General features: G+C 40.3%; 1 protein-coding gene across 2 annotated transcripts in view; it reads right to left on the bottom strand.

The window, feature by feature from the left end:
• Positions 1 to 14,319, bottom strand: part of rnf17.S (ring finger protein 17 S homeolog) — a 122,271-nt gene that overhangs the window by 20,358 nt on the left and 87,594 nt on the right. Inside the window, exons 30-35 of one of the 2 annotated variants that reach the window (XM_041584571.1) lie at positions 13,078 to 13,197; positions 12,859 to 12,939; positions 5,473 to 5,598; positions 5,327 to 5,383; positions 4,317 to 4,373; positions 1,440 to 1,556 (exon numbers count right to left, since the gene is read on the bottom strand). In XM_041584571.1, coding sequence (XP_041440505.1) covers positions 1,440 to 1,556; positions 4,317 to 4,373; positions 5,327 to 5,383; positions 5,473 to 5,598; positions 12,859 to 12,939; positions 13,078 to 13,197 — 558 coding nt within the window. The remainder of the gene's footprint in view (positions 1 to 1,439; positions 1,557 to 4,316; positions 4,374 to 5,326; positions 5,384 to 5,472; positions 5,599 to 12,858; positions 12,940 to 13,077; positions 13,198 to 14,319) is intronic. The other variant, XM_041584572.1, reaches the window with a different exon arrangement.

Genomic DNA, 14,319 nt, shown 5'->3' with positions numbered 1-14,319 from the left:
TATGTAATTTAGAAATAAAAAACTACATAAAAATCATAACAGAATCTCTTTAATCAAATTGAAATGTGGAAATATCTAAAGTGGTTCATGTAAGGAAACCCACAAAAACCCATGAGCTGAAACTGTTCTGTATGGAGGAATGGGCTAAAATGTCATCGAGTTAATTGATCAACCATTATCGAAGATATATAGTTGTAGTTATTGCTGCGCAAGGGGGTCACACCAAATATTAAGGGAAAGTAAGTGAACATGGATCTACTTTTGAAGGACTGGGCTGGTGGGACACCTTGACATGACATCTCACTATAGTGATGGCCCCCAGTGAGCCCAGAAACCCCAGTCCAACACTGCAACAGTCCAAAGTAGGGAAGAAGCACACCAGTTCAGTGTGCCCTTAGCACATTTATTTGCAGAAGTATTAGTACACAAGCTTTCGGGGTCCAACCCCTTCCTTAGGTGCACCCCGAAAGCTTGTGTGTTAATACTTCTGCAAATAAATGTGCTAAAGGCATTGCCTAGCTTAGGGGTCCCCAACCTTTTGAACCCATGAGCAACATTTAGAAGAAAACGAAGTTGGGGAGCAACACAAGCATGAAAAATGTCCTTGGGGTGGCAAATAAGTATTGTGATTGGCCATTTGGTACATTTGGTATCGCCTATGTGGATTGTCAACCTACATTGAGGCTCTGTTTGGCAATGCACCTGGTTTTTATGCAGCCAAAACTTGCCTTCAAGCCAGGAATTTAAAAATAAGCACCTACTTTGAGGCCACTGGGAGCAACATCCAAGGGATTGCTCACATCCAAGAGTTGCTCACGAGCTACTGGTTGGGGATCACTGCTAGCTGAACTGGTGTGCTTCTTCCCTACTTTGGACCGTTGCAGTGTTGGGCTTGGAAGCGGCCAGGGATATGGATGCACCCAGGAACATGAAGTAAGTGGTGTGCGGCAAATTCAAAAGTATTGCTGAACTGTAATGTGCTTCCCAGTCCAACACTGCCACACGCAGATATGTTATTGGATTTTTTTTTTCAATAAATATGTGACCAAATATATTTCATTTGTTTAACTAGGTTTTATCCATCTACTTATAAGATTTGCTTGAAAATCAGATGATGTTTTAGGTCACATTCATATAAAAATATAGAACATTTTAAGGGGTTCACAAACTTTTAAGCACCACTGTATATGAGAACACTAAATAACATTAGCAAGCATAATTATAAAATGCATTTTAAACTTACATATTTTAGTGCTGCTACACTGCTTTTATATAATTAAAAAAAAAAAATTATATATATATATATATAAATATATATATATATAAATATAAAAATATATATATATATATATATATATATATATATATATATATATATATATATATATATATATATATTTTTTTTTTGTATCATACAATTAAATATTATGTCAACTTACTTTATTCGGTGTCTGTATGTGCCGAACTTTAACAAGGAAATGCTCTCCTGGAGCAGGCAGTGATGGTACAGTATATCTGGGCAAAACTGGTGTTTCCAGATCAGGTGAAAGTAAGTTCTATAAAAGGTAAAAAGAATAACTTTAAATAGGCAATTTGGATCTTCATACTTTGTATACTAGAAAATCATGTAAGGGGCAGATCTATCAAACGCGGAATTTCGAAGTTATGTGATTATTTTTTACCTCTAATAAATTTGAATGCACTCACAACTCGAATGGGAGGTTATCTATGAAAAAACGCGAACGTCTAATATTCCATTGAATACAAACAACCTGAAAATTCAAATCGAGGTTTCCTCTCAAAAAAAAACCTTGAATCTCAGGAAGGCAATTAAGATCTTCAAGCGGTTTTGTACATGAACTCGACAGGTTTTAGGTGGCGAATATTCGAAATAGAACTGTGTCCGGGGTCAAGATGTGATAAATCTCATACAAATTCAAATTTGAGTTGGGGATTTAAAATTCTAATCTGTAAATTTTGACCAAAAAAAACTCAAAAATTCTAATGTACCATTAAATAATAAATAAATTAGGGATGCAACGAATCCACTATTTTGGATTTGGCCGAACACCCGAATCATTTGCGAAAGATTTGGACGAATACTGAACCGAATCCTAATTTGCATTTGTAGACTCCCGACGGGTCCTCCCGATCGATGTCAGGCCAAAAATTGGGCAGACATCGATGGGTCAAGTTTGATTTTTCGTACGATCCAGGACTAAATCGGCTAGTTGATGTGGTCCTGCGACCCGTCAGAGCCCACTCGTAATATTGTAATCCGATCGTTCGGATTCATCCGATATTGCCCAACCGTTAGTGGGCATATTGGGTTAAGATCCGATCGTTTGGCGACCATGCCAAACGAGCGGATCTTATAGTGTATGGCCACCTTTAGGATTCAGATTGGCCGGGCAGAAGGATTCGGCCGAATCCTGCTGAAAAAGGCAGAATCCTGAACCGAATCCTGGATTCAGGTGCATCCCTAAAATAAATCTGCCCCTAAATAAACCAAACAGGCTGGTCTTGCTCTAACAAGGATTAATTATATCTTAGTCTGAAGTACAAATCACAGTTTCATTATTACAGAGAAAAAGGAAATCTGTTTTTTAAAAATTTGGATTATTTGAATAAAATGTCTATGGGAAACAGCCTTTCCAAATTCTGAGTTTTCTGGATAACGGGTTTAAAGATAACAGATCCCATACCTGTATACAAGTAGAACTGTACATGGGATATTTTTGGGCACCTCCACCCAAACTATTTCCTGAAAAACTGTTGTAGATGATTTCCATGCAAGTCACTGGCGGCTTTTCAGGCAACAAATGTGTATAGAAAACGGATCCGCACACACACTGGTTAATGCAGTTGGGGAGTATCCCCTTATTCAGCCACCGAACATTCAACGTTTCGGGGGGGAAACACCCACCCTTCATCAGGATGAATGGCTTTTCAGGCAAAACATTTCTTGCCTAGTTTAAAAAGCTGCTCCTGAAAGTGCAGTCATAACCGGAATTTGGCTCTTAAAGGAATAGTAACACCAAATAATAAAAGTATTATAAAGGAATGAAACTATAATGCAGTGTTGCTCTGCACTGGTAAAACTGATGTGTTTGCATCAGAAACACCACTATAGTTCATATAAACAAGCTGCTGTGTAGCAATGGCGGAAATTGAAAAAAGGCTATATGGCACAGGTTAAATAGTGGATAACAGATAACACCATTGTTTTCTACAGAGCTTATCTGCTATCTGCTGTGTAACCCGAGCCTTTTCTCCTTTGAATGGCTGCCCCCATTGCTACACAGCAGCTTGTTTATATAAACAATAGTAGTGTTTACCGGTACAGGGCAACACTGCATCATATTTATATTACTTTAAAACACTAATTTTTTGATGTTACTGTTCCTTTAAAATTACTAGGAGAGGCATTTTTGCCTGAGGAGAGTTTCTTAACTTGCCTCACTGGCGCAGTGCCCCTGGGACCAGCAATGAAAGCCAGTTCTGCAGTGTCGGACTGGAGCCTTGGGGGCCCACTGGGGCTGCAAAACAAAGGGCTCTCCTGGCAGCTGCCTCGCGACCTCTAAATTGCCGGTGCACATGCACGGAAAATGCTGTACCGCACGTGTGTGCGAAAAAAGCTGCACATCAGCCAGGGGAGCAGGTCTGGGCCGACCATGGTTCTGTGTGTAATATTGCCAGTCCACAACTGCCAGACACAGGCTGTGCTAGATCACTGTGGTGCCCCTTAGGTTTTAAGCTAATTTCCTCCAGAAGTAAAAATGGAAAAGGGGAGGGGGCAAAATTGGCTCATATTTAAATAATTTTTTTGGGTGTTTTTTTTTAATGTCTTTTGTTTCATTTCCATGGGTCTTCTCAAAAGACAAAGAAATTGCAGAGTGGTGCGGCAGCTTCTGGTCCTCTTCACTGCGATCCTCCCACAGGCGCATGCAAGAATGAAGTCAAACCTGACCTTGCTCATTGTGAGTGATAACAGTAAAACTGACCAAGTCGATGGCAAGTATGATCATCAACATGAGTCATGAGCTTATTTCATAGGTTTACCACAAAATTTGGAGATGAACAAATCCGCAGCAAGCGTTGCAGAAAATACATTATAAATTGACTTTGATTGTATGCTCAGAGCTGGACGTCAGTCTCTCTCTAGATCAGAGCCATGGCACACACTTTATTTTTGCAATTTGCACTGAGAGAAAATGGAATGATTTATGAAAGAGCCAAGCTCTTGGTGAGTCTAATGAGGATGCTAAAAAAATTACCTATAGCCAATATATATTCTGAAAAATACAAAAACTTACCTCAAAACTTAGATCAAAAACCTTATCCAGATCTGACTTTCGGAACATATTTGCCTCCTGAAACAATTTGGGTTGAAATAGTTAGTTTACAAATTATGGGGGGGGGGGGGAGAAAAGATAATTATAAGCTAAAACCAACTTAATTCCTTGTTCAGTCTTCAATAAAAATTTTATTTAATTTAAAGGGATTCTGCCATGATTTTGATGATTTACTTTTTATATCTGAATTACACGGTTTCCATTGCAAATTATTCCCTCTACCATTTAAAATATTCTTGAATGAATAAATGTATTTTTTTTAGTGTATTGTGCCTGATTCTGAGCTTTGAGAAGGAGCCAGCACTTTAGAATGGAACTGCTTTGAGACGGATATTGTTTCTCCCCTTCACATTGTACTTCAATACAACCCAAGTCATGCTCCTCAGTGGTATATGTGAGAATAACACACAAAGCAGAGTTTTTGCTGCTAGGGTGCTATTCTCATATCTACTACTAAGTGGGACTAGGGAGCAATTTTAGAAATGCAAACAACTCATGCAGCAAAGGTTTTCTGGTACTTGCCATTGGTCTGTTGATGGGCTGCTGGGAGGGGGAAGTGGGTGATATCACTCCAACTTTCAGTATAGTAGTAAAGAGTGACTAAAGTTTATCAGAGCACAAGTTACATGACTGAGGGCACCTGAAAAACTGACATGTCCAGTCCCCTGGCAAATTTAAAAATTAAATATAAAAAAAATCTGAAAAGCTACAAATGTAGTTATTGCTGCTTTTAATTACTCATCTTTCTATTCAGGCCTCTCCTATTCATATTCCAGTCTTTTATTCCACTTAATGCATGGTTGCTAGGGTAATTTGCCAGATTGCAAACTGGAGAGCTGCTGAATAAAAAGCTAAGTAACTCAAAAATCACAAATAAAAATTATCTCAGAATATCACTCTAAATCATACATAAAATTAACTCAAGGATGAATAACCTCTTTAAGCATACAATTTATAAAAAGAGAACTTACACAGTACTGATTTCCTTGGTTTTTCATTAGACAATGTTTGGACTCATAGCTTCTTTCCTAAAAGAAAAAAAAAGAGAAGACAATAAGAAGTCCAAATGCTAGGAGCAAAATATAATGCTTACAAATTATATAAAAATAATGCTAACAAATTTTGATCTTTTGTCAGAATCTTCTGGAACACAGTGGGAATACTGCTCCAGAATACGAGACACAGATGCACTGTTGCAATAGATATCAACAGATGCAACACCTCCAGGTACTGTGGGGGGCTCCTAAAAAAGAAAAACAAAATAAATAGCACTAAATTATGGTACATACAAATATTGACTGTATATTAATTATGTATATATTATGTGGCTTCTAGAGACGTAACTTTACATCACTTATAATGTATCCCATGTGTGTTCTCAAAAATAATAATAAAAGGTTGCACTTGTGTACTTGAATGTACATTTTCAAGATGAAAATACCTGTAGTGACGTTGCAGTGCTAGGGAGTGTCAGGAAGGATATCCATTTTTTCTGACTTCAGTTTATAATCCTTATAGTTACCACTTAAAGGGGACCCATCACCCAAAAAATATTTTCAATATTCTACTTCATCACATTATTCCAGCAAAATGAACTTTAATTACACTATATAAATTATTTGAATCTTGTTTTCTTCAGTCTGGGAATTCATAATTATAGCAAGTAGGCAGGAGCCATTTTATGGACACTGTTATTAAGACAAGCCTTGTATCATCTCAGAATCTTGTTTGTGCACCAGAATGGGGGACCTGATGTCCATCCCCATGCCCTGGCTACACAATTAAATGGTTAAGAGAACTGGGGGAATGTGGGGGGCGCAGTGCCATCTAGAAAGTGCTGAATGGAAAGTGAAAGTAATTGTCTGCCCCACCTCTATGCCTAAGGCATAAAGGAGGGACAGACAATATTTGATTGACAGCTGAGATTTTTAAATGAGCTTACAATAGATATGAATGCTTTAATAAAAATTGGATTTCATGCTTAATTTGAAAAGGACTTTTATTATACAGATTCTGGTGTCTGGGTGACAGGTCCCCTTTAAATTTCTCCTTTAGCCACATCAAGAAAGCATTATTTTGCATATTACTTGCTACTCCACTTTCTGGTATATTTAGTTTTATGTGCTACCCTCCTTTTGAAACTGTAACACCACTAGGTTAATTCTTTGGCTAATGTGCATTAAAAGTACAATATTCATTCAATTACATATCACCCGCCTTCTAATGCCAACACAGCTTTGCCCTGTGTTCCAGATAGAGTACTGTAGTTTTTCTTACTGCAGTTGTAATAGGAAAACCTTGACCATTAAACTAAATGTACCTTAAGCTGGGATCACAGCTTCGGGTTTGGCCAGGATGCAAACTTCTTCAGCAGGATTCAAATGAATCCTTATGCCTGACCAAACCCTAATTTGCATAAATTAGATTTTGTACTTACCGGAAAATCCTTTTCCAGTAGGCCTGAACTGTCAGTGCAAACGTATGAGTTATTGTCCAGGTTCATCTCTGGAGGCAGGACAGAAGAACTGGTCTCTTGGCCCCTCCCTCAGGATATATAGGCTGGCACCACCTCTGTTTCCCAGTTCTGTTGTAAAGCTTAGTGAGGTGAGATTGCAAGTATGAAGGAAGGTCAAGAGACAACAGTATGAAATGGTGATAAGAGTCCTTTTTTCTCATATTAAAATCAGTCAAGGTGGGACTAACTGCACTGACAGTTCGGGCCTACTAGAAAAGGATTTTACGATAGGTACAAAATCCCTTTTCCTATAGTCGGCCCTCCTTTCAGTGCAAAGGTATGGGGACGTCCAAAAGCTGTCCCATAAAAAGGGTGGATAACAATAACTAACAAATAGGTCCATCTTTGGCAGATTATGCCACTGCAGCTTGTAAAACTTTGCGACCAAATGCGGCCAGTATGGAAGTGAAAACATTTAACATATAAAACTTGAGGAAGGTGTTGGGCGCAGCCCATGTGGCTACACTTCAGATCTGTTCAGGTGTAGCCAAATTTTGAAGGGCCCACGAAGTGCTTTGTGACCTCGTTGAGTGCGCTTTAATGTGAAATGTGCTTTTCTTCTCAAGTGTAGGCATGGTCAATTGTTTCCACCAGCTACCTTGCAACAGTCCTACCTTGCAACAGTCCTAGCCATTGTGTGCCATTGTGTGTTGAATAGTAGGAGATTAGTAGTGAGTCTGAACGCCTGATTTGGATTCTATGAATTCTATGATTCTATGAATTAGTTTGTGGAGCTGTTTCTCTGTCGTTGCTCAGAATTGGCAGAATGAAGGTAGGAAGCTCTTTGTTGATATGGAACTTAGATATAACCTTTGGTAAGAAGCCAGGAACTGTTCAAAGGACTACCTTATTGTTGTGGATGATTAGCCAAGGTTCCTCATGTGAAAGAGCCCCTAATTCGGAGACTCTTTTGGCCGAAGTAATTGCAACGAGGAATGTGACCGTTCGAGCCACTTCAAGTCGCATGATTGCATGGGTTCAAAGGGTGCCCGCTGCAAGGGTGATAGCACTAGTGTTAGGTCCCATGGTGGTGTGGGATCCCTGAAGGGGGGTCTAAGTTATAGAGCCCCTTGTATGAGTTGTTTAATATCTGGGTTCTCAGCCCGATTGACTTGCGATAGCACGAACAGAGCCAAGATATGTGCCCTAAGGGTGTTTGGTGCCAGTCCTTTCTCGAATCCTGAAGTGAGTAGTTCTGTTATTATTTTTGGCGTGCTATGTTCATAGATTAGCTGTCTAGAAAAACGGAAGGTTTGCCAGACCTTGTTCTGGCTGTGGATACTTTACGGGCCCAAATGAGGATATTTACTGTTGGTGGTGAAACTCCCCTCTGGGCCCAGCGTTTGGTCTCAGGTGCCAAGCCGTCAAACGGAGCATGGTCAGATTGGGGTGTCGAGCGGAGAACCCCTCTCAGCCTGCATAATAAATTTACTCCACTTCCAACAAAAAAAATAACAGTGGTATGTCTTTCATTTCCCAGGAACACTGGGGTGTTTTCTGAACAAATATTTTTAGTGAAGTAGTATTCAGTTGTATGAGATAAAATCAAATGTGAAAAATGTGGGTACCCTTGTAATTTTGCTAATTTGAATGCATGTAACTGTTCAATACTGATTACTGGCAACACCAAATTGGTAGGATTAGCTCGTTAAGCCTTGAACTTAATAGGTAGGTGTGTCCAATCATGAGAAAAGTATTTAAAGTGAAAAATTGCAAGTTGTGCTTCTGTTTGACTCTCCTCTGAAGAGTGACAGCAACTCTCAAAATATCTGAAAACAAAGATTGTTCAGTATCATATTCTGGAATTGCCCTCACAGTCCCCCGACTTCAATATCATTGAAAATGTATGGGATGATTTGAAGCAGGCTGTCCATGCTCGGCAGCCATCAAATTTACCTGAACTGGAGAGATTTTGTATAGAAGAATGGTCAAAAATACCGCCATCCAGACACTCATCAAAGACTATAGGAGGCGTCTAGAGGCTGTTACATTTGCAAAAGGAGACTCAACTAAGTATTGATGTAATATCTCTTTTGGGGTGCCCAAATTTATGAATGTACTCTTCCATCCGGTTACCTCTGTGATAATTTGTTCAAGGTCCGGCCCAAACAGGGATTCCCCTGTATAAAATAAATTTAGTAGCTTATTCTTTGATGCTTTATCTGCCGACCAGTGACGTAGCCAAAGGGCACTTCTAACGACCACCGCATTGGCAGTAGACTTTGCTGCTAATCAGACTATTTCTAAGGCTGAGTCTGCCAGGAAAGACAGTGTTGTATTCAGTTTATTGATGTCGCCTGCTAGTTCTTCGACTGAAGTAGGGGGGTGATGTGTGATTTCTTGTGCCTAATGTTTCGCTGTGCGGGCTAAGCTGGCCTCAGGATTGCAGCAGTTTGTGTGTAAACCTTTTTAAAGGGCATGTAAAGGCAAACAAATAAACTCCAATTTTTACATTCTATAATGAAAAAGAAACCTATCTCCAATATGCTTTAATTAAAAAATGTGTACCGTTTTTATAAGAAACCTGACTGTATGCAAAGAAATTCTCCCTTCATTTACTGCTGTAGATCGGAATTGTCCCTAACTGCTCTGCAGGGAATCAATCATACTTATTAACAGCAGGGGGGGGGGGCGCCTTACTTCACAGCCCTGCAGAACTCAAGCAGCTTTGTTTGTTTTCCTGTTTTGATAATTTATGACAATCCCTAAGCAGCCCAGACCACACTGAGCATGTGCACAGTCTTGGTCTTGCAAAAATGTTTAACAAAGTTACAAGATGGTGACCCCCTGTGGCCAACTTTGAAAGCATAAATCATTTGTATGATTAGGCTTGTGCTGCAGTAAGTTCATGTTTAGTGTACAAAATACAGCATTTCTAGCCTTATTCTATTTTAGACTTTACTTCCCCTTTAAGTGATGACTAGCTTTTTAATCCATGGGGTCCTTAAAGGCTGAGTCTTCAGTTGAAATGGTTGTTTGTTTGGAAAGTCAAGCAATTGCTGAGTCTACCCTGGGGGGTTTATCCCATAATTTATGTTGTTCCTCCGGAATCGGAAAGGTATCATAGAAACGTTTTGTTAGGGTCGCCCAGGTGGTCAGATTGTTCCCATTCCATGTTTACTGTCTGAGCAATTGATTTAAACATAGGGAGTGCTTGTGTCTTTTTTTTTTATGGACACCTAACACCTCTGGCTTTGCAAATGAGTTCTGCTCAGTGTCTGAGTCACTTTGTGTCTCTGAATCAGCCTGATCTGAGAGTTGTAGTTCTGACTCCTGCATTGACCACCTGAGACTGTGGGTGAGTTGATTTAAAAGTGGATTTTATCCACTCTAGGAAACCCCCTATCTGAGGAGGGAGTTGTGGTGTGATTGGCAGATCTGGTTATGCGCATAGAAGTGTGAATGTCGCCTTGGGATTGTGTCTCCTCAACCTCATGGTTCCCTAAAAGTTTGTCTCAAGTGCGTTATTCTTAGGAGATAAGACTGTCAGAATGTTACGGCAGTGCCTGGGGAGCTATTGAACTGTTCCCCTTGCATAGAACAGAAGCATCTTCAGGGTATGTTTGATATGGCAGTGCTTCATGCCAGCCGTTGTATAGTATTTCTTTTGGACTGTAGGTAGTACCACAAACCCATCCTTTTTTAGTCCAGTCTAAGCGATATTTACATTTTGCGGAAATAATATAATATAACATAAAAGTAGCTCGGCATACTGTGCCTGTGATCTTGTGAGAAGTGTGGATGCTCATTCTACTTGCTGCATCTGCCCGCAAGGAGGGAATGGCCAAAGCGTTGGGAGACAGCATAGCATGCCTCCTCCCATGTGATCAGAGCAAATTAAATGGAATAATAAAAGTAATAATGAAAAAAAATTGGGAAGAAAAGAATAGATTTCTGACCTTCACCTCCGAAAGAAGGACAAAAGAACTGGGAAACAAGTGGAGTCAGCCTATAAATCCTGAGGGAGGGGCCAAGAGACCAATTCTTCTGTCCTGCCTCCAGAGATGAACCTGAACATAACCCATAAGTTTGCACTGAGAAGAGGGCTGACTAGAGAAATGTAACTTAGATGAGGAGGGAAATTACATGACTTTTCATCATAAAACCCTACCCGTGCGCCATACCCTGCCTAACCTACTCTGCCTGTGTGTGCCATACTCTGCCTGCCCTATGCGCCCTGTGTGTGCCATACTCTGCCTGCCCTATGTACCCTGTGTGTGCCATACTCTGCCTGTCCTATGCTCCCTGTGTGTGCCATACTCTGCCTGTCCTATGCTCCCTGTGTGTGCCATACTCTGCCTGCCCTATGCGCCCTGTGTGTGCCATACTCTGCCTGCCCTATGTACCCTGTGTGTGCCATACTCTGCCTGCCCTATGCTCCTTGTGTGTGCCATATTCTGCCTGCCCTATGCTCCGTGTGTGCCATACTCTGCCTGACTTATGCGCCCTGTGTGTGCCAAACTCTGCCTGCCCTATGCTCTCTGTGTGTGCCATACTCTGCTTGCCCTATGCTCCCTGTGTGTGCACCATACTCTGCTTGCCTATGCTCCCTGTGTGTGCCCTTGTCTAACTATGTAACTAACTATGCAACTAGTCTACCTGCCCTATGCTCCATGTTTGTGCCATACTCTGCCTGTCCTATGCTGCCTGTGTGTGCTATACTCCTGCCTGTGCGAGCTGAACCTGGAGGGGGGTTGTTATCATTTGAAAAAGAACTAGGTCCCTTATGTGTTTAATCATGTGCTGGGGTTTCTGTGCTATCCACAGGGGAGGAGGAGGCATATGGATTTAAGTAGATGCCATGATATGACAAACTTTTTTCACATATGAGTGATATCCCTGCAGTGAGCCACAGATGGTAACAGCACTTCATTAGAGTATGGCAACCAATGCAACGGTTAAAAGCCCCACATTTGCCTGGTCACATGAGATAAATAAAACGCTACTTATAAGCGAATACCAGACGTCGTCGATTCTGGGCCTGTGGATAAACACAGACTCAGAGAATCAGGCCTTACACTGGCATAAGCCTTTCCCTCTGATTACATCCTGAGCAACTGCGTCTGCCTGGGTGCAGGCACACGGAGCGGATTTTGGCACCAAAAGCATCCTTGTGCATATCCACAACGAAATGTAGGCATTTTGATCAATTGGCTTTTCTCAAGGAATAATGCCCACAATTTCTGCAATACTCAGTTATGGGTTTTAACACAATCACATAATCCATGTGCCATGCATTTGTAAAGGAGAATGTCTAATATAACTGGCAAATTCTAGGAACAGTTAACGATTTACAATACACTACGGAAGCATGGCTGTCTCCAGTGAAAGAAAGAAAAGCAAGAGGTTTTGGTAACTGGCAAAAAAAGATGACACAGACCTAAGAATACTGCTGGGTATCCAGATTTAACGGGGTTGTTCACCTTCCAAACACTTTTTTCAATTCAGTTGTTTTTTTTCAATTACTTTCCAATATTTATTTGTTACTGTTTTTCCAAAATCTAAGTTTAAAGTTGAACGTTTGTGTCTCTGGAGTTTCAGTCTGGCAGTTCAGTAATTCAGGTGCAGACTCAAAACTATTACAATTTTGCAACATTGAGTTGATACATTTCTCAGCAGCATCTCTGGAATATTAGCAACTATTGTATCAATTCTAACAGCTGCCTGTAATGAAACCCAGAGATTCTGCTCAGGACAAAGACAAGAAATGTATCAATTTAGAACAGTTTACAGGGTCGGCGACCCCCCCTCCCAGAGCTGCTTTAGAAGGTAAAAAATGACACTTTACACTTCAATATTAGAAAAACCGTCACACATGGAAAATAGAAAGTCATTGGAAAAAGTCGTGGTGATCTATTTGAAACAACTAGTTGTTTGAAGGTGAACCACCCCTTTAACTATTTAGACTATATTAAGACAGAACTGCCCATCATTTATTGTAGCTGTATATTCTGCAACGTGCACCCCAAAAGAACAAATATCACTTACCGCAACATGAACTTTGACATTTCTATCCAGAAGTAGCTCTTTAAGAAGTTCTATTGCGTCTGGCTGCCACTTGTTACCAACCTGTGGAGGAAAAAAAGCCAACACCCTGTAGCAAATTCTCTGGATAGAGACAGATTCTGGGCTCCAGGGGCTGCAGATGCATCAGTATCTGCAATAAAATTACCACTAAAGTTTTTACTTTAGAAACAAGTTACTCACGGGAAGTGTTTTATGTAGCTGACAAGGTATGCAAAAAAGTGGAACATCGGGATTGAAGACAATGGCAGAAGTATGGCACAAAAGGATTTTTTCAATACATCCGTAATCCACATATTGAACCTGATAAAGACAATTATTAATGCTTATTTGCATGCTTTCATATATGGAGAGAAATATAAACTGCATTAAAGGAACACCAACAATTCGAGTGTTTATAAGGAATGACAATATAATGTACCGTTTCCCTGCACTGGTAAAACTGGTGTGTTTGCTTCAGAAACACTACTATAGTTTATATAAACAAGCTGCTGTGTAGCCATGGCGACAGCCATTCAAACACAGGATACACAATAAATAACAGATAAGTACTACTATAGTTTATATAAACAAGCTGCTGTGTAGCCATGGGGCAGCCATTCAAGCACAGGATACACAATAAATAACAGATAAGTACTACTATAGTTTATATAAACAAGCTGCTGTGTAGCCATGGGGCAGCCATTAATGCACAGGATACACAGTAGATAACAGATAAGTACTACTATAGTTTATATAAACAAGCTGCTGTGTAGCCATGGGGACAGCCATTCACACCCAGGATACACAGAAGTTCTAAAGAAACCCATTGTATACTACAGACCTTATCTTTTATCTGCTGCGTATCCTGTGCCTTTGCTCCTTTTTCAGCATTGAATGGCTGCCCACATGGCTACATAGCAGCTTGTTTAGTTAAACTATAGTTGTGTTTCTAAAGCAAATACGATACACAATGATCCTCTTTCCCCACCTCTCTATTGAAGTCATGTCTGACGAAGGGGCACGCCCCCGAAACGTTACATTTGACGCAATAAATACGCAGGGGTTATCCCCGCTTCACTAGCCATCGTGTGTCTGGTATCCTTGCTGCATCTAAAGCAAATACACCAGTTTTACTAGTGCAGCACAACAGTTCATAATGGTTTTATTACTTAAGAAGATGTCCATTTTTTGGCATTACTGTTCCTTTAAGTGTTTGGGAAAAAAAGAAACCAGAACCCATGCCAGGATAGGCTTACCACGATTATATCAGTCTAGCTGATTTAAAAACATGTGATATGCAGGTACTGTTAAAGTTTTGGGGGCAGCACAGTGGCTCAGTGATTTAATATTGCTGGCTTGCAGTGCTTGGGTCCTAGCATTAGTTCCAAGTCTGACCGAGGAGACATCTTAAAGGGGTTTACTCAAAGTACTCTGGTCTCCTCT

The sequence above is a fragment of the Xenopus laevis genome, chromosome 2S (assembly GCF_017654675.1).
Source record: "Xenopus laevis strain J_2021 chromosome 2S, Xenopus_laevis_v10.1, whole genome shotgun sequence".
NCBI lineage: Eukaryota > Metazoa > Chordata > Amphibia > Anura > Pipidae > Xenopus > Xenopus laevis.
This window is presented reverse-complemented; position numbering and strand designations above follow the sequence as displayed.